Below are 24,761 nucleotides of genomic sequence, written 5' to 3'. Positions count from 1 at the left end.
ATTTAGCTAAAAGAAGGGTGTGAGTTAGTTAATAGAACTATGGGAAAATGTAACTAGCTGTACTTGTTAAAATGTTGTGACAGGTTCCCTTTAAGCGATATTTTCTGGAGTTTCCATTGTGAATGTCTGGGGGCTTATAGCCCAATAATGAGCATAGACTGTTGGGTATCTTTTAGCTTTCTATTTATTGTCATATTAGTTCAGCTTTGTTATTTATTTTATTTTGTTCCTCCTTGGAAACTGTTTTGTGGACAGTACATCTCATTCATCTCCTCCCATGGTTGTTTCCTTGCAGCTGCAGCTTAATTTAGTGGAATCCTAAAATAAATTAATAAGAAGAGTAAAACAATCAACGTTAAAGCAGAAAATAACAAGTTGTAACGAGTAGCCGATCTCCTTATGTGTCATTAGAAGTTATCATTGACCGTTTCACTCTATGTTTTTGGAAGTGTAGCGTCCCCCCATACAAAGAGGGAAATGTATGGGGGAATTCATCATCATAGAATCGTAAAAATTTTAGAATCGTTTAATTTTTACGTTTTCCTTGAGATATTACTCCAGTTCTCTGCCACTTATCTGCTCAAGTAAAATAGTGACAATTATTGTGACATTTTAAAAAGTCACAAGATTTTTGCAAAAATTAGCCCAAAAAACCTTAAAACTTTTTTGACACCATAATTCTTGAATTCTGATAAATGACCCCTATTAGGTTTATTTTTTTTTATCTGTTGTGAGACAGAGGTTGTGGCAAGTCATACATTCTGTAGTAGCAACTGAGTAGGAATTCTGTATCACATGGTCAACATGGTTGTGTATGACTATATTTTTATATATGTACTAAAGTGGAAGCCATTGTTTATAAGTGGCCCTAGGTCAGTGATGGCTAACCTATGACACGTGTGTTAGAGGTGACCCACCAAGATGTTTTTGCTGACACGCAGCAAGCTGACAACATGGAGGTGTGGGCAACTTTCTGGCTAAGAGCGCTCCAAGAGCGTTGCCCTGTTTGTGAATGCTGACACTGCCTGCTTGCTGCTCTGACTTCACTATTTAAAACAAGTTATAGCTGGTCAATTCCATAAAAGTCTTTAATGAGGATGCAATGTCCATGGTTTGGTCTCACTACGTCGCATGTAGAGAATAGAGGAGGTCTTCAAGATCAAAGCATGTTTTTGCCTATTTTGTCTTCTCAACACCCATTCACACTGAGCTTCTCCCAAAGGTCTGACGATGAAGACTAGGAATAAAGTGTGCATAAATAGTATAGACCGCTTTCATATGGAGCTGATTCCCACTAGCACTCAATTTATGGTGGATAGCTCGGAACACTAGAACGGTGTCCTACAGTTACCCTGTTAGAAACCATGGACACAAAGTGTACCCACGAGTTACCGCTTTATCTCTCAATACTGGGGGAAGCAAAAGTTTTGTAAATAAAGGTTCAAATATCACAAAATATGAAGGTGGCACATGACCCGAGTTATGCTCTTTTTTTGTTTGTTTTCTTTAAATAATTTTTACCCCTCAAGCTCAAAATGTTGACAATCACTACCCTAGGTAATAGTGGGGTCCAAAGCTGAGGATATCTCGCCTTTATATCCATAATCTGTTGTTAGGCACCAGCTGCGAGACAAGCCGTTCAATATTATTATATGTTCTGTCACTTTTTGTAAGATTTTGGGAAATCTTTAATAACGGTAGATGGAGAATGCTGCGGTGTAAAATCTCCAGTGTCATCTAACCTGTGTATAGCATAGTGCTTGAGCTCAGGATCAGCCTCGTATTGCTTCTAAAGAATAGAAGAGGAGCGGTACTTTATCTCATCTACTAACATATCGTCTTTGAAATTGTCACATCTCAACATTCTCCCAAGGAGCATATGGTTGTATATAATGCGTGATGGTGTCTATTGTTTGAAACAATGTGAGATGTTTGGATTTATTTAAACCATGTTTTAGGATTATTACAGTAGTGACTTCTCCTGCTCAGAAGGGTTTATTTTTTTGGCTTAAAGTAACCAAGACCTTGTGTATTGGATAGTTAATGGATTTACTACAGATACCTATATCTGAAAGTTCTTATAAACTGTTTTGCCCCAGTCCAAAATCTGTACCAGACCCCTAACTATAAGGTATAATTTATATTGGGAAGAGTCCTGGTCCTAGGTCCAGCCGCACCTTCTGAGCCCCTTAAGGTTAAAGTTAATCTGTAAAAATTTTACCCAATTAACCTTCAGTACTAATACATTGGGGCACATTTACTTACCCGGTCCAGTCGCGATCCAGCGGCGCGTTCTCTGCTCTGGATTCGGGTCCGGCCGGGATTTATGAATGTAGTTCTTCCGCCGTCCACCAGGTGGTGCTGCTGCGCTGAAAGTCATCTCATCGCGCCGGAATGCACCACCTCGGACCAGGTGAAGGTAAGCGCTCCCCAAGCGACACTTTTTCGGTTTTTAAATGCGCCCCCCCGATTTCCGTCGCGCGCATGCCGGCGCCGATGTGCCACAATCCGATCGTGTGCGCCACAATCCCGGGGCAATTCAGGTACAATCGGCGCAAATCGGAAATATTCGGGTAACACGTCGGGAAAACGCGAATCGGGCCCTTAGTAAATGACCCCCATTGTCTCTTTAAAGTGCTTTCTCTGAATTTTACATATCTCCGATATTACAGGTCTACCCCCTATTTCACAATATATTTAGATTGGAGAAGTATTAGATAAGGCCCAGTTCACACTTGCCTTTGGACCACCGTTATTATCTTCCTTTACTAAAACAATAATGACAGAAGTCCTATAGAAGTGGTGCACATGGACACTTATAGAAGCCATTAAAAGTCCATTGAACTTCTCTTTTTATCATTTTAGTAACAGAGGATAATAGCAGAGGCTCAAAGCAGATGGGAACTGGACCTAACTTGATTTGTTGTTTTTGTCCTGAAAGTTTTACATAGAAAGTGCAGGGGAAGTTTGCTGTCCGTTGGAGATGGGAAGGGTAAGTGTTGTACACAACTCCCAGCTCCATAGAAGCCGGGTGGCTACATCTCAAATCTGGCAGGAATATGATCTGCTTTATAAATTGTGGCACAGCGACATGGCTTGGCCATAGTCTGGTGAGACACATTGTGGCACATTTACTTAACCAGTCCTTCGGAGTTTCCGAAAGCGCATTGTCCGACGACGATGCACTGTGCCTCGATTTACTAAGATCGTGCACCTGATATCCTGCATGTGTCGCTTCACCATCTTCTTCCTGGTGCGTAGAAGTGCATTGGTTGTGACACAATTTTAATTTTAAATCCCGTGCTCAGTCTGAATAAGTCGGATCGTCTGACAGCCCTCCCCCTGTTTCTGTCGCATGAAAGCCGGCGCTGTTATGCCAAAATCAGATCGTGTGCGCCAAAATCCCCGGTTAGCGGCGCAAATCCCAAAAATGTCGGGAAGTCTGACGGAAATGCGATCCGCGGACCCTTAGTAAATAAGCCTCAGAGTGTTCATGATGCAAGTCAATGGCAGCCATAAGCTGGACTTGTTTGTAAGGCCTGTGGTTTGTTGTTTGCCGCCGTGTGTCATCGTATTGAGAGGTCCACTCAAACACCAATGACTTCCCAAGTCAGCTCACACACGGCTGCTTGCTTGAGCCCAGAGAAATGCATTGGATCATGAAAACAATGGCTAGCACATGTCCTGAAGCAATGTTTGGGTGCATGATGGCTAGTTATATTAATTACTTGGTGGAGGTGAAGAGATACAACTGCATGCTAGATGTCATTTTGGGACAGTGTACCCCCTGTACAGCTCCTTTAAGGATATCTAATTGAATACTGGGTATATTGGAGAGCAAAGTTAAAACATGATTTGGATGGATAGTAGCCTTCACATGGAAAACATTGCACGCTTCATTGGTGTTCTCAGTTTGATTGTAAAATAAGATCTCTTTCATAGTCAGAATGTAAGACAGATGGAACCTTGTGTATTTGGTGGGATCATGATGTTCTTGTTATGTGCCAGCCTGCTTATCAATAGTCATATGTCCCTTCTGTCTATGTAGCTCTTACTGGTCACTATTCCCTCCTGTCTCTTTTTCCATGCATATTGTGCTTGATACCTCTCTTGTCTTGTATACTTGTATTGTTTATCAATCAATGTTCCAAATCTATTATCTCTTTGTTTCCGATTTACAATGGTATATTTCGGTGAATTTTCCTAAAATTAGCTAATAATATAGAACTAGAGGGGGTCATTGCATCAACTAAGTCCCTTTTAATAAGACCCTCTTAGTCACTCATAATATTCTTACCCTAAATAAAGTATACTGTTCGCTACCAAAAGCTCATGTGACCCACTGGCAGCAGGAGCCGCAAGTCAAGTGATCCCCGAACAGCAGAAAGACTTAGGACTTCCTCTGAAATCTGCTCACTTCCAGTGGATGGAGGCGGTGCAGTCATTACAATAAGTACACCCACATCATGATAACCTCTCCCATATTAGTGACCGGAGGGGGTCATGCATACAGTAATGAAAGCAGAGCCCCCCTCCATCCAAGTCAGCAGGACACAGGATGTATCATGGAGACCTGAGTCCTGCTGCTGTGTCTCCCGGTGGCAAACAGGGAACTTTATCAAGATAAGCAAAATATGGTCAACACTTTTAGATATTATAATTACCATGCCAAAGTTTTCTTATGAGTGCCCAATTCATTTACTGCTTGTTGAATTGATACCTGATGAACATTTGTTATATTTGAAATCATCTGATGTCTATGGGCAACCTCTAAGGATACAAGCACACTGGGGGACATATATCAGGGCTTCTATGCTAGAAAACATTGTGGATGCTGTAAAATAATAGCAAAAGCAATTATTTACCACTTGCGCCATTTCCACCAACTAGCTTGTCCTGGGCCAACGCAGGACAAGCTAGTCTCTCACCTTGCACTCGCTACAGTTAGGCCCATTTCACACTTGCGTTTTTCACGCGCGTTTTCTGCACGTGCTTTTGACGCGCAGAACTTGCATTGCACTCTGACCCATTGTAACCAATGGGTCTTTTCAGACTTGCATTTTTTTTTCATGCACACACGCGCGTTTTTTTAACGCGCGTTTAAATCTCGACATGCTCTACTTTTGCAAGTCACGCGCATGAAAAACGCACCATTCAAGTCTATGGAGATGCATCAAAAACGCATTGCACTCTGAGACACTTGCAAGTGCAATGCGTTTTTCATGCATCAATCGCCATAGAGAAGATAGAGCTCAGTCCTAAGTCCATTTCACGTGCATTTTCTGCACGTGAAATTGCATTGAAAACGCTCGTGAAAAACTGAGACACTGAACAAACTCTGACTGAAAACTGATTGCACTCTGATGCAAAATGTGCGTTTTCACTGACCAAACCCTGATCGCACCCTGATCAAACTCTGACATGATCTGCAATGCAAGTGTGGAAGGGGCCTAAGTGACTGTTCAGGTAATGAATTGCCCAATTCAAAACGGGAATGCTGTATGAAAAATGTCCCCCATTAACTGTATCTTTACCAGGTATTTTATACAATTTTCATTCCCCTTTTCTCCCAAAAAACATGTAATATTATCTCATTTTCTGATAAGGATTCATTCAAAAATTTAAAACAAATTTAAAATGTAAAAAATATAAACACTTCACAGCATACACAATGCCCTAGACACATAAAGAAATACTATGTTACAGCTCAAAATAACACTGGGATTATAGAGTCAAACTAGTCAAAGGTTAGCAGCCCAATGGCCTGGGATTGGAGGGGTATGGACTGTATATACTGTATGTCTAAGCATCATCTTCGAAACTGTTCCTTAGGATTCTGTCTCTGCCTGGAAATAAATGAGGATCATTAGGATAGAACATTAAACTGAGATTATGATGATTAAGGAAAGACGTGTTTATTTTCATCTCTCCGTAGGTGATAAAGTTAAGTTAATGGCTTTAAACATTGAACAGATATATTAAGAGAAGATATTTTAAGCACTTTGGCAGCGATATTTGTAATTTCAATGACAACCATATGAGGGTTAAGTATGGAGCTGTCACAGTTTAGCATTGTGTAGATTGTTAAATATTTCAAATGTGGTCTGGTTAAAAATAGCCGCTCTCCGAGTATCCAGTGGAGCCGCTAATGTGCCATTTGTCTCTTCCGGGTTATGTTAGAAAGTGCGCCAGGTTTCAGTTAAGATAATTAAATATGTGGAAGTGTTTATCGACTCATTTTCTTTGTTTATTACTATTTCTTGATTAACAAGATTAGTGAAATACTTTAACAATCTCAATTATGTGCTCAACAAATCCGTTCTCAAGCACTAGCTGACCATGGGAATGTTTTGTCCAGCGGCTTAGCCATGACCTACCCATCATCAATATCAGATCTCTAGGGGGCAGTCACATGCATCCCACCATATCTGCTGATTCTGGTACACGGAGAACTGAGACAGAAGTATAGCTCACATTCACTTGTATAGAAATTAAGCTGCAGTTCTTGGGGTCAGCCACTAAACAGTCTCTGTTCTCTATGTCCCTTTAGGAAGAGTACGGAGGCCCCTACACACATTAGATGTTGTGTGAACCTATTGAAAGTATGGGATTTGGGTGATACTCATCCAATGTGTATTACCAGCCTATAGGTTGTCCTAGGGGTTTTCCAACCAGCCTTGGATCAGCAAAAGTAAGGGCCCTTCCTGTGTTGCTGTGGTATCTGTAACTCTCGACTAAATGTTCAACTGATGAATTCTGAAATCAGAACATAGTTGCGATGGGTTGTTGGGTCCAAATAGGAAACTTTATAGGTTATAGTATCCTGGGTGAAAAAACCCTGAATCTCCCAATTATGCTATTTACATACATATTAGATACCTGCAGGGGAAATTTACAGTAGTAGCACATGACTAAATGTATATTTCTAACAGAAGCATATATGACTCAATATACCTGAAAAGTTGGCATACAACCATCCTAAAGTGCCCATAAACTCTAGTTCTAAAACTTTGGGTTTTTTTATTATTATTTTTGTTTTTGTATACATATTTTTCTATACATTTTTTCAAAAGTATACCAACCTGCCAGATGGAGCCCGGCAGAATATTACTTTGGCTTACAGTGATAAACAGATCAGTTTGCTAAATATACTGGGAGCTTAAAGGGGGGCTTATGAGATGTAAAGTGCTACTAGTATAAGGATAACCCAAGTAACTTCTGGCATACCAAGGGGGATTTTGAGAACTTCCTCTGTGATGTTCATATGGCATAATAAAAATAATGAAAGACACGGGCTTTATTCATGAGAAACAATGTATTTATGAGACACGCCCTTCAATACAAATTTTCCTTGTACTTCCTATATATCTCACAATATAAAAAAAACAAAATTGTATTGCTTATGGATTTTCAGCTTTGGCCCAAAATCGCCTATATATTAATTCACTGCTGGTATTTTTGAATGCGATCAATTTACATGTACATGTAGTTCAGCACGCCCCTGTAATGAATTTTAATGCTGGCCCCAGTAAGATACTGGTTAGTTGTGTTGGTTTGCTTCAATCTATTCATATTACAACCAAATATCTGTGCTTCAATTGTAAATGTAGTTCAAAACCAAAGCCTGATGTGAAATCCCTCTGCTCAGGCTGTGCCTGAATGTGTGGGTGTATGCATATAGGGAGTGATGTATGTCTCTATGTCTCTTGCATGTACAGGTTTTGGTTCTACAAGAGTAATATCTCAGTGACATGTCTTATTCAGGACGTCTTAGCTACGGTACCAAGTTATTCCTGTCATAGCAGAATGATTTGTCACATATCAATGTCTGAAGATAGAATTCAAGAAGAAGACGCATAATGCACATAATTGCTCATTGTTTAACAATAACCTGATTTATATTTCCGTCAGCCATAATCTGCTTCACATTCTCATTGATTCAGAACTAACAGGAAATGGCTTGAACCCTGCCGGAATAATATGCAGAAATGATAGACTCTGACTCTATTCTTGCCAGGTTTGTTTTTCTCATCTGCCATTACTTCCATGTCCTCTGGAGTTTCACTGATTCTTTCTCAGTGTGGTGTTATTGGAGCAACTCCCCATTTTATGGAGATGTAGATGTACCCCTTTGGGTCATGAGGAAAGTGCTCTGCTTTCTTTCAGATTTTAGATTTTTCTTTCAGATTGATTGATTAACATTTACTTGATATGAAATGACACACACGACTCCATATTTAAAAGGGTTAAGGAGTTTTTAAATATAGGAAATGGGGGAATAAAAATAACAGGAAGGCTATACTCACCCCTCTCCAATTCTCCAGTTGGGAGTTGTGTAGTTCGTCACTGCCAGCCTCTGCTTGTATATAGATGTTTAGATCTGATGTCACATTGACACCCAAGTACACGCTAGAGAGGCTGGCTGGGATGGGTGGCATCATTCTGAACTGGAGTGTCGGGGAGAGGTAAGTATAGCACGTCTCTTATTTTTATAGCCTTCAAATTTGGGGTGCAAATTCTACTTTACTGTCCTCAAGAGCATAGTTTCCACTGCCAAATCCTTACTTCCTTTGCCATAGACCACCCTGATCACTGTGATCCCAGCATTCACTTCACTCTAGTCTATCACATCACACTGTGTTTCTCTTTGGACACAACTACAGTCCTGTGCCCTTGAGGGACAGTGTAGAGGTGAAAGATTCTGAGACATAGATGTTTATGAAGACAATCTTAGAAAACAGAAGTAGACGTTCTAGCTCTGGGTACCGAGCATTTACGGACAGTTTGAGAGTGTGAATGGCCCTATGGTCACGTGTCACATGTCATCAAGTTTCTCAGAGACAGAGAACGTGCGAATTACCAACATGTCTGTTTCAATAAATACTTTTGTTCCTCACACAATAAGAACACTGGAGCATATAAGTAAAAAAAAACAGTCAGGAGAACTAAGCCAAAACAAAGGCACATGTGCCACACTGTGTTCTTATAAGATTTTAACTCATTTGTTCAAAGGAATTATTGAGATAGATAGCCAAAGATATTAGTACGATAAGCCAAACAATATGCCCGATTGAAGGAATTTGCTGTCAGGCATTAGAAAATCCTATACAATGTGGCATCTAGATTACTAGTGTTTCACACTTCTTATCTTTATCCATTCCTAAATTGTGATGTGATGGAAGAGATCCAAATCTCATCAGTTACTTGTCAATAACACATTTATCCAGTTAGAATAGACCTGGGATCACCCGCTCCTTAATCATCTTATGTGGACAAAGAGCTGAGACTCACGAGTGAAGGAGCTGAATACATTTCTGGTGTCAGAATTGACTTTGTGGCCTAATTTAAGACAAGTTAATCACAGTTCTTTTCCAAGTCTCTTGACATCAATAGATGTGAATTTTTGCCTTGACTGCTTCAGTAAGTGGCGAGGCACTGCATGAAATTATCACCGTTTGCAGCATGTTCTACAGGGCCGCAAGCAAAGGAAGCTTTAACTCTTACAGTGATGGGGAAGAAGATTTTGTATAATTTAGTACCATGCTGTATTGTACTGTATGAACTGAGTGCAGAACTTGGGATCCGAAGTCTCGGCTGCAGAAAATCATAGGCATTTCTTACCAGTCCCAGAATATAATTACAATATTCTGATTTACACTTACATCATCTTGTACAAGGAGTCCTGATTATATCCCTGCACAAGCGGGAGGGATGTCAGTACATGCAGTGTTTGGGAACAGGTTGGTAGAACATATGGGTGTGAGTATAGGATGGGAATGTTTCTTCCTGGTAATTCATATCTGTAAATAACTCAGTAGGAGGGAATCTTCCATCTGTCTAAACATTATCATAAGCTTCTCTAAAATTGTACAATGGACAAGGCAAAAAATAGCTTATGATGTGAAGAGAAATAATAGTCCATTGTTTGTAAAAGGCAGAGAAATTTTTCCATTGACAAGGCGTCCAATTTTTGTGTAAATGTTGATATAGTTGTAGCTGAACCCTCATCAGGCTATACGGTAAGAAAAGCTTAGTGAGAAGGCAGATCTGCCATATTCATGAGCCACCCCAGCACTCCTGTTACTGATTGACAGCCTGCTCTCTAATACTGTGCATAGGGAGCAAGCTGTCAATCAGTGGCAGAAAGAGCCAGAGAAGCTTCTACTGCTGCATGCTTCTTAGTCACCACGTTATGTGGTATTCATCAAGCCTTGGTTAATTCAGAAGGGGTAGTTTCTGATGTTAGCTTATTTATATCCAGAGCTCACTCCATTCTAGTTGTCTGTTCACTTTCAATGGGCTTTCAATTCCTTTCAAGGGTTTTTTTACTTCCGTTTTTTTCACTGATCAGTGAACAGTTTGAAGTGTGAAAAAGCCCATTGAAGCAATGGATCAGTAAGGCATCAGTGTGAAACCACCCTTACCAAATAGCATTGTATAATTGAGAACTATTCCCATAGAAGCTCTTGAATTAGGGATTCCGTAGGTAACCCTATGGTAGAAAAAAGTTGGGTTATCACAGCCTTAGGCTTCATTCACACACATGTATGCCGATATACGTCCCCCATTCACTTCTATGGGCTCACGGCATGGTACGGGAGCGGTACGGTGCAGCACACGTGCGGCACCGTACCGCTCCGTACCCGGGAAAAGATAGGACATGTCCTATCTTTTCCCGTATTACGGCGCCGTGGCCCATATGTTCCTATGGAGAGGGGCGGGGGTGAGCGGCGCTCACCTCCTCCTCCTCTCCCCACGCTGCTGTGTGCCTGCCGTGCTACAGTGTGGTGGGCACACGGCAGTGTGCATGTAGCCTTAGTCTAAAGGACATCTATCAACAAGATCAAGGATTGTAAACCAAGCACACTGACGTACTGGTTTGTGCCCCCTCTGGCAGGATCTGTTCTTCTTTTAGCTTCTTATGCTCTTGTTTTTAAGAAAAGGGGGCTTTAAAAATTATGCAAATAAGCCTGAGGGGCTCTAGGCTCTGTAGGTGTTAATGGTGCCTGGAGCCCCTCAGACTCATTTGCATATTTTAAAGTCTTTTTTTGGGGGGGGGGGAAACAATGGCATTAGAAGCTTAAAGAAGAGTGGGTCGTGTTAGAGGGGGCACACACCAGTATGTCAGTGTGCTTAGTTTACAAACCTTCATCCTGGTGGAGATGTCCTTTAAACCTGGTGATAGATTCCTGGTAGAAATAATTCTCTTTAGTTTGTCCCTGGTAGCTAACCAAACTGAAAGTTTTTTACATTTGTTTCTGTATTGCAGAAGAGACAAACAATAAAAAAACACAACAAAAAAAGTCAAAATAATTAATTATTACCCAGATTCAAAATTTTCCATTAAAGGGGTTTTCCCAGCTGGTCATTTACATTTAATTAAATTCATTTGCCTTATGTAAACATTTATTCAATTGGATGTTATTAAAAAATATGTTCCTGTGTGATCATTTCTCATAAATGTAGTCATTTTGTCCCTTAGAAACGAGATGGCTTCCTCGGATACGACCACGTCACACTCTGGCACTGGTGGACAGACTTGTGCTATAGAGTCCTGCCGGACCACCAGGATTCAGCAATCATTACCACACTGTGGCTGTGCGACATCTAGTAACTACCGGACATTTTATATACAATAACCTTTTGTTTCTTTGTGCACTCAATCCACCAGAGGTGGCCGTATCCGAGGTAATGATTGCTGAATCCTGGTGGTCCGGCAGGACTCTATAGCACAAGTCTGTCCACCGGTGCCAGAGTGTGACGTGGTCGTATCCGAGGAAGCAATCTCATTTCTAAGGGACAACATGGCTACATTTATGAGAAATTATCATCACACGGGAACATTTTTTTTAATAACATCTAATTGAAGAAATGTTTACATATGGCAAATTAATGAAACTGAATGTGAGTGCCCAGACGAGAATACCCCTTTAAGTGTGGAGGCTTATTTTATGCGTTGCTTATGTTATTGCGGGCTTGATGCAGCTCTCCTGTTTCTCCCTCGTATTATCGGTCTTTTCTAGAACACTTAATAAGCTTACCAGAAAAAAATTCTGTCTGATTGTCGAAGTTGATATTTATGGCAGGAGCTCTGTTTATTTTGGTAATTGTAGAACTTTGTGGAGTTTGTGGTTTTGCAGAGTAAGCTGCTCTTATGGTAATTTTTGTCCTGAAAAATTCCACCATAGGCTTTTTGTAGGAGGTATTTTTCTTAAAATATTATTTATTAATGGGCACTCAGGGAAAGCCTGGAAACAAAAATAAAGCCAAGTCTAAATGTTGAAATGATGTATATATGAAAATGTCTTTTAGAAACCTGATTTATACCTTCCCATTTGACTTACATAAAATTAAATATGTCTGTGACATTCCCATGGATATTGGATGGAGCAGCTTTGGATATAGATAATTGTTGCTTTATGGAGGGACAGGGCACTCTCCATCTCATAATTGGAAGGAATCTGAATACTGAGACTTAGACCAAGTTTATCGCATGTCTTTTGCATGAATGCTACATTCAAGCACATATTTAATAACCTATAATGTGTAAATGAGATATAAACATTATTCTTAGGCATAAAACAATGGGACAAATGTATTATGACTGACGCTCTGTACATGTACATGTCTGAATTAATGAGAGGAGTGGTGTAGAGTTTAGCTTTTACCTGGTCCGTCTTGTTTCCCATCATGTCACTTCCACTTTGATTAAAAAAAAAAACATTTTAAAACAATTTCCATGGCATGCAACAGAAACTGTGACTTTTCCATGCACATTACATTAAAAAATTAAGATTACAGTGAATAATATATCAGCCCCAATGAAACTAAAAGGATTGGATGACTGATATACAAAATGTTTCAGTTTCCAAAAGTTGTTTCATCAGGAAATCTCTCAAGGACCAACCGTTTTAGAAATATAGTTAATTTGCTAAGGTACAACTTAAGGGGGCATTCACACATTGCAGCTAAAACTGCATCTGAACTGCATCCTAATTTTATTGGAAATAAAAAAAGGAAGTATACATGGAATTGTATATAATAAACATTTTACATGTCTATCCCGATACATGAGTAGTTATGCTAGTTAGCAACTATGCTGGTTAGTTAGGTTAGAACAAGTATAGTAGTTCTTCTTCATTTAACCAAAACTTGGACTTTACTTAGGCCGGTCAGTACCACTGGAGTCCGGTTCCTTAAGTTGTCCATCAACTTCAATTGGGAAAGAAAACAAACATCCTTTATAATTTCTTGTGGTGGTGGTCTTGCCTCATGGTGCTGTGGTGGCAAATGGCTAAGTCACTCAGTGTAGCATTGGGAACTGGTCCAAGTCTCCCATTGGGCTTCAAAGTGAGTTGTTCTCCCGTTTTGTATAGCTATGGCTTTTTCATACGCACACGTGGTATTTAATTGTCGTATTACTTCATCCACTGGTGGACATAGGGGGTCCTTCCAATGTCTTGTTATGATGAGCTTGGTAGACATAAGTAGTTGTGCCGGTACTGTTAAATTATTTTTGTCTATTTCTGCTATGTCTATTAGCAACAGAGCTTGTTAGGGTGATAAACATATTGGCTTTTTATATATGTGGGATAAAATATTAGAGATGTTGTTCCATAATGGTGAGATGAAAGGACAGTCCCATAGAATATGGAGTAGTGTGCCTCTGCATCCACATCCTCTCCAACACATTGGGGAAGTTCCTGGGTATATGGTACTTAGATTATGGAACTTAGATTGTGTGAAATACCACCTTTGTAATGTTTTAATTATTGCCTCTTGATGTGTGACACAACGAAAGGTAGAGTGAGTGGTTAACAATGCTTTCTTCCATTTTGCTGGTGAGAATGTTTTTTGTAGATCGCTCTCCCACTTTGACATATAAGGAAGTTTTTCTTGTTTTGTTTTCTCTTGCAATATTTTATAAAAGAAGGATATTCCTCATAGTTTTGAGGTGGTTTTATCAAGGTAGTTTAATATTTTTTGGTCCATGTGGGGAACTGTTTGAGATGTATTTATTCTCAAGTATAGGTGTATGTCTCCTTAAGGTAGGTTGTATTTTAAGGAGATTTCTTGTAATGATAATATATGCTTATTGCCCCAAATGTCTTGTAGGTTTTTGATTCCCTTGGCCTTCCATGTTGTTAAGTTTAGGTTGGTGGTATTGAAGCTGAAGTATTCTATGGGAATCCTGCTGAGAGGGAATGGAGTTCCATCTGCTTTATGTTTACAGAGGAGTATTCCATGTTTGGTCTGCTGCTTTGATTATTGCTGTTTTAGGGGGGGGGGTGTTTTGGGTAGGCCCCACAGTCCATTATACAGTCTGAATATTAGTGGAAAGTTGTCATTTAGGTGTTCTTCTTGCTTGTACCAATTTTTTGAGGTTTCCCCCCACCAGTGGCTTGTTTTATCCAGTACAGCAGCATTATAATAATTTTTTTAGGTCGGGCAGACCAAGTCCCCCAGCTAATTTTTCTCTAGTCATTAGTCCACGGGCTATCCTGGGTTTTTTGCCTGTCCAAATTAATTTAGAGAGTTGTGAGTATGCTTTCTTAAAGAAGCTTTTGGGTACTTGAATATTTAAAGATCTGAATATAAAGTGGTAGCGGGGGAGTATCATCATCTTGTATACCGCTATTTGGCCTCACCAGGATAGTATTGTTCTTGAGTATGATTCTAAATCCTTTTCAATATTTGTTAGTAATGGGTTGTAATTATGCTGTATTAGTAGGTTAGTTGGATAGGTCAGTTTTACCCCCAGATATGAGATACCTGTATCCTGCCTATCCAAATCGTATGTAGTCTTGAGTTGTCTCAATGTGGAGGGGGTCAGATTAATGGGAAGAGCTTGGGATTTTGTTTTATTAATTTTGTAGTATGAGTATTTACTAAACTCCTCTATGGTTTGTAATGTTTCGGGCAGTGATTTTAGAGGGTCGCATTATGTAAGGATTATATAATCTGCGAATAGTGATATAGTATTGTTGATTTGTCCCATTTGTATTCCCTTTATGTTCTTATTCTTTCTATGCATCCTAATTTTAATGTGGTTTTAGGTGAAGTTTCTTAATTAACTGAATGGGTGAATTTGATGTTGAAGGGAAAATAAATGTGATTCACCTGTTCAGGTAATCTTATATACCTGTCAGATTAACAAACTGCACCTAAAACCACATCAAAACGGTGGAGATGCATTTTTAGCAGCAATGTTTGAACGTACCCTAAGGGTTGTGTCAACCTTCATCCATCAGATCCCCATCAGTCACCTGTTACTGCTTGAACAAGATTGTTAATGGTTAATTGTTTCTTGTATAGGATACCATTTTCTTTGCTCTAATAGAAATGGATCTTCTTGAGGTCCCCCATGCCTACACTTCTTAATCCAATTTATAAATAAAAGCATTGCGATGTTGGGATATTTAGCTAAACTAAAGTTTATGTAAAAGTCATTTATGGAGATGACTTTTACATTAATGATTCATTCTTTGCTTAGTTAAATTAGCTTTTTATCCTACAGTTCTCACACGCAGAGAAGATGCTTAGAATGTTGAGTAGATACTTTTCGAAGGAGAGATGCAGATTGTTAGTAATTGGTAGAAAGGTTAAACATTCTTGAGTGAAGTGCAATCGGAGAATAAAATTCATTGTAATTTTAAATGAACTCAGCTTAACCGATGCATTTGTCAGATCAATAGACTGAAATGTTCTTGAAATAAAATTATAGTTGTTGAGATTCTGTAACTCCTTGAGATAAGGTTCTGCTTCTTTATTTGTATTTGATGTTAATATGGATGATTGAAAGCACTGAATATGTCTCATGCCTCACCATAGTTCAGATCTTCTTTTACAATTTGTTCAGTTTCAGGAATGGTAGTGCCTAAAACCAGGATTCTACAGACCCCCGGTAATCCCTGAAACCTGGTCAAAGGGTTGTATATCTGCTTGCTGAAATCTTTGGAAGTCAACAATTTTTGGTTGGAATGCAGTGCCAGTGTAGAAATATGGAATTATTTGATCACCACACAAGCTTTGCCCAAGGTGGAACTTAGGATATCCCAGCCATGGCTCAGGCATGGCATAAACACTAGGTTGGCATTGCATACTCTCTATTAAGCCTGTTTAAATGGGGTTTCTTTTAGTTCAGTGTAGGTTTTTGTAGAAAATTCCAAAAGTTCAGGATTTAAAGGACTTCATGCAAGTCGGATATACGAAATACCTATTCAAACTTCTAATAATAAATAATAAAAAATTTGGATGATATATGATAGATGATGTATTACCTTCGGATAAAAGCAGTTCTCATATGGTCTTTTCATTTTATCACCTACTGTAATCGTACAAAGCTTGGACAGCTTGAGAAACTATGTGAGAGCTGAAACGATGCATGTTATTACTATGGAATAAAGAAACCACCTGTACATATCATATATATATATATATATATATATATATATATATATATATAAAATATATATACACACACACAAGATATGTTCCATAGGTTTGAGGTTTGTTCTTAAGTTGAATTTGTATGTAAGTCGAAACCCAATTGTAGCCTTAAGATAAGGGCTTATTCACATGGCCGTCTGCAGGGACTTACATGCGGCAGCAAATTTGCGGCCGCATGTACATCCCCATAGACGGCAATAGCGGCACTGATCCGGGACGCACACCGCAATAAGATAGAGCCTGCTCTATCTTTCAGTGTCTGTGCCGCCGTGAGCCGCTGTTTTCTATGGAGGGAGGAGGGGCCACCTCCTCCTCTTCTCCAGCACACGGCGGTATGTACCCTAAAGTACAGTAAATTACCAACATCCTGTTGTAGCCGGTACTGTATATGACAAAAGGAGAGTCCACAGCAGCACAGCATCTACTAGACCCCCAAGGATATATATATATATATATATATATATATATATATATATATATATATGGATTACAGTCTCTAATCTGAGAAAAAAATATGCTTTTTTAAAAAAATAGTTTTCAGACTTCACATATCTGTGACATTCAGTTGTGTTATTATAGCCTTAAGGGGGTGCAGTGAGTGGGGTCAACCAGGCCAATAAGCCTTATTGGACACATAAGATATGAGGAGACTAGTACTAGCCTTCTGACGTCTTACATAATCGTGTGTCCATAACGGCATTGCCCAGAGCAGAGGCAGTCACATCTTTTTATGTTTTCTATCACATTGGATGGTTAGAACAGTTTTTTACTCTTCATATTGAGCTGCAAGTTTCTATGGTAACCAGTGCAACCCTGAAGTCGTCTTGTGAGTATTATCTCTACGGATCCAAGATCCTGCTCATCAAAGGAATTGGCTATAAAGAATAAGCTCTGTGTGTTTGTCAGAACAGTTACGTTCAAGGCACAACCTACAGTCCTGTACAACATCAGCAATTAAAAGAGAAAATACAGCAGAACCAAAAGAAATGACTATTATTTCAATCATATATTTTTCTTAATGTATATTTTTTTATAGGGAACCAGTCACCAGGGATCTCTTTTTCACTAAAGATTGCAGAAGCCCATCACATCACACCTGCAGTGCAAATATGTCCTAGGGATTGGGCTTTAGTTTGGATGCATTTTAAAAACAACGTGTGACTTGTCTGTGCTGCAGACTGCTCAGCTCTTGGCCCCCACCATTGTGATCCTGCACAGCTCCTTCCTCCTGCTCCTTCATATTAATCACAGCCTGGTGATCTGACATCAGTGGGAGAGGGAGGAGCTGTACAGGAGCACAAAGGTGGGGGCTGAGAGCTGAGCAGTCTGCAGCACAGACAAGTCACTTGTTGTTTTCTGAAATGCATCCAAACCAAAGCCCAACCCCTAGGACTACACAGAGGATTCTGAAAGGGTGCAAGGAAAGTTATAACACACAATTATATTGTAATGTAAATGCTTAGAAAAGGCAGAAGGACATTTTTGCACTGCAGGTAAGATAGGCTTCTACAACCTGTCTTTATTGAAAATGAGGTCCCTGGTGACAGGTTCCCTTTGAATCTCAAATTCAAGTATGATAAACCAGGGACACTTATTCATATATCCAGACACTGTTACTTGTGTGGCGGTTGTCATTCCCATTGTTTCCATTGTGTGAGGATAGCTTTAAATAAAGTAATTATCTCATCTCCTGTTCTGATCGTCGTTGTTTGGTCAGTCCTATCATAACAGGATGTATCTATTCAGCTGTAGTAAATTACATTTGCAATTAAAATATTAGATTTCATTGAAACTTCATATCCAAGTAGTAACCATCATGGACATAAGACAATGAAAAGGCTTTAACATCCCACTTTGGTTTTTAATTAAATGTCTATTCAGAAAATCATCATATAATGAATATTAACCTTTAGTGACCTGGAGTAAAACATATATCCCCCCTACCAGTGTCAGATTATAGTTCAATTTAAATACAGGCGGTCCCCTACTTAAGAACACTCGACTTACATACGACCCCTAGTTACAAACGGACCTCTGGATGTTGATAATTTATTGTACTTTAGTCCTAGGCTACAATAAACAGCTGTAACAGTTATCAGAGGTGTCTGTAATGAAGCTTTAGTGTTAATATTGATTCTAATTACAACCCAACATTTTTAAAATCCAATTGTCACAGAGACCAAAAAAGTTCTGTCTGAGATAACAATGATAAAATATACAGTTCCGACTTACATACAAATTCAACTTAAGAACAAACCTACAGACCCTATCTTGTATGTAACACATTTTTTTGTTTGTGCTGCTTAACCCCTTAAGGACCAGGCCCTTTTTCGTTTTTGCGTTTTTATTTTTCACTCCCCACCTTCAAAAATCTATAACTTTTTTATTTTTCCATGTACAGAGCTGTGTGATGGCTTATTTTCTGCGTAACAAATTGCACTTCGTAGTGATGGTATTAAATATTCCATGCCGTGCACTGGGAAGCGGGAAAAAAATTCTAAATGCTGTGAAAATGATGAAAAAACACATTTGCGCCATTTCTTGTGGGCTTGGTTTTTACAGCTTTCACTGTGCACCCCAAATGACATGTCTATTTCATTCATTGGGTCAATACGATCACGGGGATACCAAATTTGTATAGGTTTTATAATGTTTTCATACATTTACAAAAATTAAAACCTCCTGTACAGAAAAAAAATTCTTCATTTTGCAGTGTTCTTGCGCTAATAACTTTTTCATACTTTGGTGTATGGAGCTGTGGGTGGTGTCATTTTTTGCGACTTCTGATGACGTTTTCAATGCTTCTATTTTTAGGACTGTTCGACATTTTGATCACTTTTTATAGAATTTTTTCTATTTTTCAAAATGGCAAAAAAATGCCATTTGCGACTTCGGGCGCTATTTTCCGCTACGGGGTTTAACGCAGTGAAAAACGGTTATTATATTTTGATAGATCGGGCATTTTCGGACGCGGCGATACCTAATGTGTTTATGATTTTTACTGTTTATTTATATTTATATCAGTTCTAGGGAAAGGGGGGTGATTTGAATTTTTATGTTTTTTTAATATAATTTTTTTTTTTTTACTTTTTTTTATTTATTTTTTTTACTATTTTTCAGACTCCCTAGGGTACTTTAACCCTAGGTTGTCTGATTGATCCTATCATATACTGCCATACTACAGTATGGCAGTATATGGGGATTTTGCATACCATCAATTATAATGTGCAGATCGCACATTATAATAGATAGCCCCGATCATGACAGCCTGGGATCTTTGTGTGATCCCAGGCTGTCATGGCAACGGATCGCCGCTCCCCGGTGACGTCACGGGGAGTGACGATCGGAGCCAAGATGGCGGCGCCCACGCGCCGCCGGCTCTTTAATGCCGCCGGCAGCTTTGCGACGGGCGACGGGCGTTTACTTCATTATGAAGCAAACGCCCGGTGAGTATGAAGAGGGCTCAGCCTGTGAGCCCTCTTCATACTCCCCCATGCGCAGTAAGACGTAAGGGTACGTCTTATTGCGCTATGGGGTTAAAAGTAGTTTTGACCAAGGTTGTTAACAGAGTCTGCAACATAGATATGAATATAATAATTATAATCTTTATTTCTATAGCGCCATCATATTCTGCAGCGCTTTACAAATCATAGGGGACATATACAACTATATTATATTACACAGAACAAACAGTCATATGGAACAATAGGAGTGAGGTCCTTGCTCACAAGAGCTTACAGTCTATGAGGATGAGGGGGGACACAAGAGCTTACAGTCTATGAGGATGAGGGGGTGACACAAGAGCTTACAGTCTATGAGGGGGTGACACAAGAGCTTACAGACTATGAGGATGTGGGGGTGATACAAGAGCTTACAGACTATGAGGATGAGGGGGTGACACAAGAGCTTACAGTCTATGAGGATGAGGGGTGACACAAGAGCTTACAGTCTATGAGTATGAGGGGGTGACACAAGAGCTTACAGTCTATGAGGATGTGGGGGTGACACAAGAGCTTACAGACAATGAGGATAAGGGGGTGACACAAGAGCTTACAGTCTGAGGATGAGGGAGTGACACAAGAGCTTACAGTCTATGGGGATGAGGGGTGACACAAGAGCTTACAGTATATAAGTATGAGGGGGTGACATAAGAGCTTACAGTCTATGAGGATGAGGGGGTGACACAAGAGCTTACAGTCTATGAGGATGAGGGGTGACACAAGAGCTTACAGTCTATGAGGAGGAGGTGGTGACACAGGAGCTTACAGACTATGAAGATGAAGGGGTGACACAAGAGCTTACAGACTATGAGAATTAGTGGGTGACACAAGAGCTTACAGTCTATGAGGATGAGAGGGTGGCACAAGAGCTTACAGTCTATGAGGATGTGGGGGTGACACAAGAGCTTACAGACTATGAGAATGAGGGGGTGACACAAGAGCTTACAGTCTATGAGGTTGAGAGGGTGGCACAAGAGCTTACAGTCTATGAGGATGTGGGGGTGACACAAGAGCTTACAGTCTATGAGGATGAGGGGTTGGCACAAGAGCTTACAGTCTATGAAGATGAAGGGGTGACACAAGAGCTTACGGTCTATGAGGATGAGCGGGTGACACAAGAGCTTACAGTCTATGAGGATGAAGGGGTGACACAAGATCGTACAGACTATGAGAATGAGGGGGGGACACAAGAGCTTACAGTCTATGAAAATGAAGTGTTGACACAAAAGGTTGTATAATGGTCTAGCCATTCTTTATAAGGGAACAATTAAAAATAATTTAATAAATAAATATTCTGCTGCTTGAACCAGCCATCAGCCGCCATATTATTTACAGGATCCAAGGTGAAAAAGACTGCAGAGAAGCCTGGAGCTTGGTATATATCTGCTGTGTGCCGGATAACAGACGGGAGATAGGACATAGGATGGATTAGTAAAGGGAGAGTTGACATTTCATGCTTTTAGCTAGTGTGATAGGCTGTCTAAAGAGATGGGTTTTAAGAGCTTTGGAGGGTGAGTATTAGTCTGAGAGTCCGGGGATGGGCATTCCGGAGAATTGGAGTGACTCGGGAGAAGTCCTGGAGACTTCTAATATAGCCTTATAAAGGGCATCTTATGAGACAGTAGATATTTTCTATAATAAATGCTATAGATTTTAGCGATCATACTATAACCCATATACAGCTCTCTAGTATTTGTAGTACTTGGAAAGCTTTTTAGTAGCAAAAACAAATCCTGACTTTTGGCATTGAGGAGTGTAATGGCTGAGTTTGGGGTATTTTCAGTGTTGGCACATTTAGATAGTTTATATGAAACCCTGAGCTATAATCAGATCAAGAAGTAAGTTGTGTTTACATAGAATGAAAGAATCCCTTTCATTATGTGAAATAGTTTTCCCTTGAAGACAGAAGGATTATTTTTTCCTGTTCTTAGTCTACAATCTTCAATCTTGACTTGTTGGTTACACCTCCACACAGTCTCACCACTGATTTTCAGCAAATAAACATAAAGTTGAGCATTGGAGAGATGAACACTTAAAGGGAACCTGTACCAACTCTGCCAATTAAAGCCACTTTGCAGGCTGTGTGCAGACTTACAGCCATTGATGCACCACTAGGGGATTGTGGGAAATATGCAAATACGTTTTCAAAGATAGGATAAGGAAAACATTTCCTCTTTAGTTACCTTGTAATGCCAGATGCTGCATGTCCTGGCTACTGGTGAGCTGGGCCGTGAGTGGTCATGAGACTGATTCGACAGAAGTAGGGCCAATGATGTCACTGCTGGATTTTTCCTCATCTCCAATTCTTCCATCCCATATTGTACCACTAAATCCAAACCTGATGAAAGGATACCTATAATAGGATTGATTTCTTGTTGCTATGAAACTACAACCTTAAATTATGTCTTTTAATTCCCCCATAAAAGCATGTTTAATTCTAAGTGATCTTTCTATACCTGTCACAGATTACTACAGAATTTCCCATATAATTATCTCTATTAATGGACTCTATTATGCATTCCATTCATAAAAGTGATAAAATCCATGGCAAGCGTATGATGCATCAGGTTCCTGCATGACGAAAATAATACTGTACATTTATGCACTTCACATTTCCCCTAGCACTTCTAATACAGGAACAATCACCATAAAAGCTAATGCTCTTACAAGTCTTAGAAATGAGATATAATGAAGACCAGTTATTAGTTCTCTGGATCCCGGGAGGGAAGTTGGTCATGCTGACAGCTTGGCAGTTTTCATCTCTCGATGAGCTCTGCTTCACAGAACAGTTTTATAACATCAGTAGAATGGGCATTGAATCACTGACTAATTGAATGTTCTCATATCCTCTGTTGGCAGACGCAGCGTTGTACACATTCACTTAGACACATATCATGCCCGCTCCTTGTGCTTGGTATTAGTAAAGACATATACTATATTTTTCGGAGTATAAGGCACATCGGATTATAAGGCGCACCAACAATAAATGCCTGCTAAAATGTCTAGACTCCTGATTATAAGGATGAATGACCAGCAGGTGGCAGACCTGTGCACAGTTCAAGGCAGCTGTTGTCTGTAAGTTTGGTTCATATATAAGGCGCACCTTTGATTTCTGAGAAAATCAAAGGATTTTTTGTGAGCCTTATAGTCCGAAAAATACGGTACTTGAAGATTTGAACCTACAACACTCTTACTTGCATACATGTATGTCACCTAGTGATGCTGTAGTTCACCCTGAAAATACTTCACACAAACTGTTCTCTTTTGTGGTATTGGACCAGTAGGGTTAATTTTCAGTCTCCACACTGGGTGCCTATGACTCTACTTCTTATTGTCATCGTTTTATACAAAAACAATACCATTAATAACAGTCGAGACTTATCCAAAAATACAAGTAACCAGACAAATTGGTGCTTGGGTTACGGCACCTTCCAGGTCTTGTGATCGGTAAGCGACAGGGTCACAGTAAAAATATTCTCCTATGGTGGTGCCATATGATCCAAAAAAAACCCTACAGTGTTGATGCCAATTGGCCAATAGTATGTAAAAATTATTTTCTGACACCTAATATGACAGAATAGCCTCCTGGATCAACATTAACCATTTAGCAATTATTTAGCTCCCATTAGCCAAGATATTTTTTCCCTCTAGGAAGTCATCCAGGTCCCTCTAGAGCATAAACCAGCCATTATAACCTCCTGTGACCTCCATGATCTCCATGGTCTCATTGCTCTCATGGTAAAGAATTCCTGCTGATGGTAATGATAGAACCACCTCTCCTCTAGCTTTAGAGCATGTCCTTGTCTAGGTCACAGACCTAAGTATGATAAGACTATTAGAAAGATATCTTGGACCAGTATCCAAGATCTAAATCTGATTGTGCATCTATGGCATGATATTGAAAACAGACCCCACTTTTGCTGCCAATGTTTGGGCTCTAGTATTTGTTAAGCCTTTGACTCAAAAGGCCATAACTTTTTTGGTGGGAGAAGTAGATTTTCACATTATGATGTGGCTGATTTGCATATATACAGTTCATGGAAGCCTAAAAAGTTTGTCTGTGATGGTACATTTTTTGTGGGGACCATGTGGTGTATACACACTTTGTCCTTACACCACATCACTTCCCACAACCACCGGCCTCTGTTTGTCTACAGTGACTCAGAAGTGACGTCACAATGAGAAATTGAACCCGCTGCAGCTTAATATAGACCACAGCACCAGGCTGTAGTGGGTGCCCGCTGTCGACAAATAGTCACCTGTTGAGCCTTTGTATACCAACAGAGGTTGGTGGTGCTGTGAGTCATGCCCTGGACCAGAAGTGAGGACCATTCTACGTCAAAGTTGCTTTTACTCATACTTGCTTGTCCAAATTGTTTTATGGGTCCCAGGTGGTGTAAAAGCAACTTAGACATGGAATGGTCCTCACTTCTGGTCCTCACTTCTGGACCAGAAGTGAGGACCATTCTACATCTAAGTCGCTTTTACACCACCTGGGACCCATAAAACAATTTGGACAACCAAGTATTTTTGACACCTGTTGGCTCCTGGTTCCTTTATTACTTTTCCGTAAGCTTTGTCATATATTTGCCTATAAATTTTAAGCTTCATGAATGATTTTTCATTCTTCCAAATATTATTAGTGTCTCCCTGTCAAACTTGTCGCTGTTCAGCTATCTCTGGATAAATATTACATGACAGTGGCACGCTGTGCTTGACGCCTAAACATCTCTTGTCATTCTCACCGGTGATGAACACATGGTTCTTCTCCGTAGTCACCGGTTGCTATGGTGCCATGTCCTGCAGTGGAAT

At 39.8% G+C, this 24,761-nt stretch overlaps 1 protein-coding gene and 1 long non-coding RNA gene across 6 annotated transcripts in view; one reads left to right on the top strand and one right to left on the bottom strand.

The window, feature by feature from the left end:
• Positions 1–24,761, top strand: part of ARHGEF25 (Rho guanine nucleotide exchange factor 25) — a 189,784-nt gene that overhangs the window by 115,787 nt on the left and 49,236 nt on the right. Inside the window, exon 1 of one of the 5 annotated variants that reach the window (XM_072134864.1) lies at positions 24,199–24,270. The exons of the other annotated variants lie outside the window; for them this stretch is intronic. Within the exon in view, the coding sequence (XP_071990965.1) occupies positions 24,255–24,270 (16 nt within the window). The 5' untranslated portion in view covers positions 24,199–24,254. Of the gene's footprint in view, positions 1–24,198; positions 24,271–24,761 lie in introns of those variants that run through there. 5 annotated transcript variants of the gene reach the window in all.
• Positions 228–24,761, bottom strand: LOC140117789 (uncharacterized). The gene is made up of 3 exons (XR_011853079.1): positions 24,695–24,761; positions 22,133–22,302; positions 228–318 (listed from the first exon to the last, which is right to left on the bottom strand). It is a non-coding gene; the product is annotated as an uncharacterized lncRNA (long non-coding RNA).

The sequence above is a fragment of the Engystomops pustulosus genome, chromosome 2, assembly GCF_040894005.1.
Source record: "Engystomops pustulosus chromosome 2, aEngPut4.maternal, whole genome shotgun sequence".
Taxonomy (NCBI): domain Eukaryota; kingdom Metazoa; phylum Chordata; class Amphibia; order Anura; family Leptodactylidae; genus Engystomops; species Engystomops pustulosus.
This window is presented reverse-complemented; position numbering and strand designations above follow the sequence as displayed.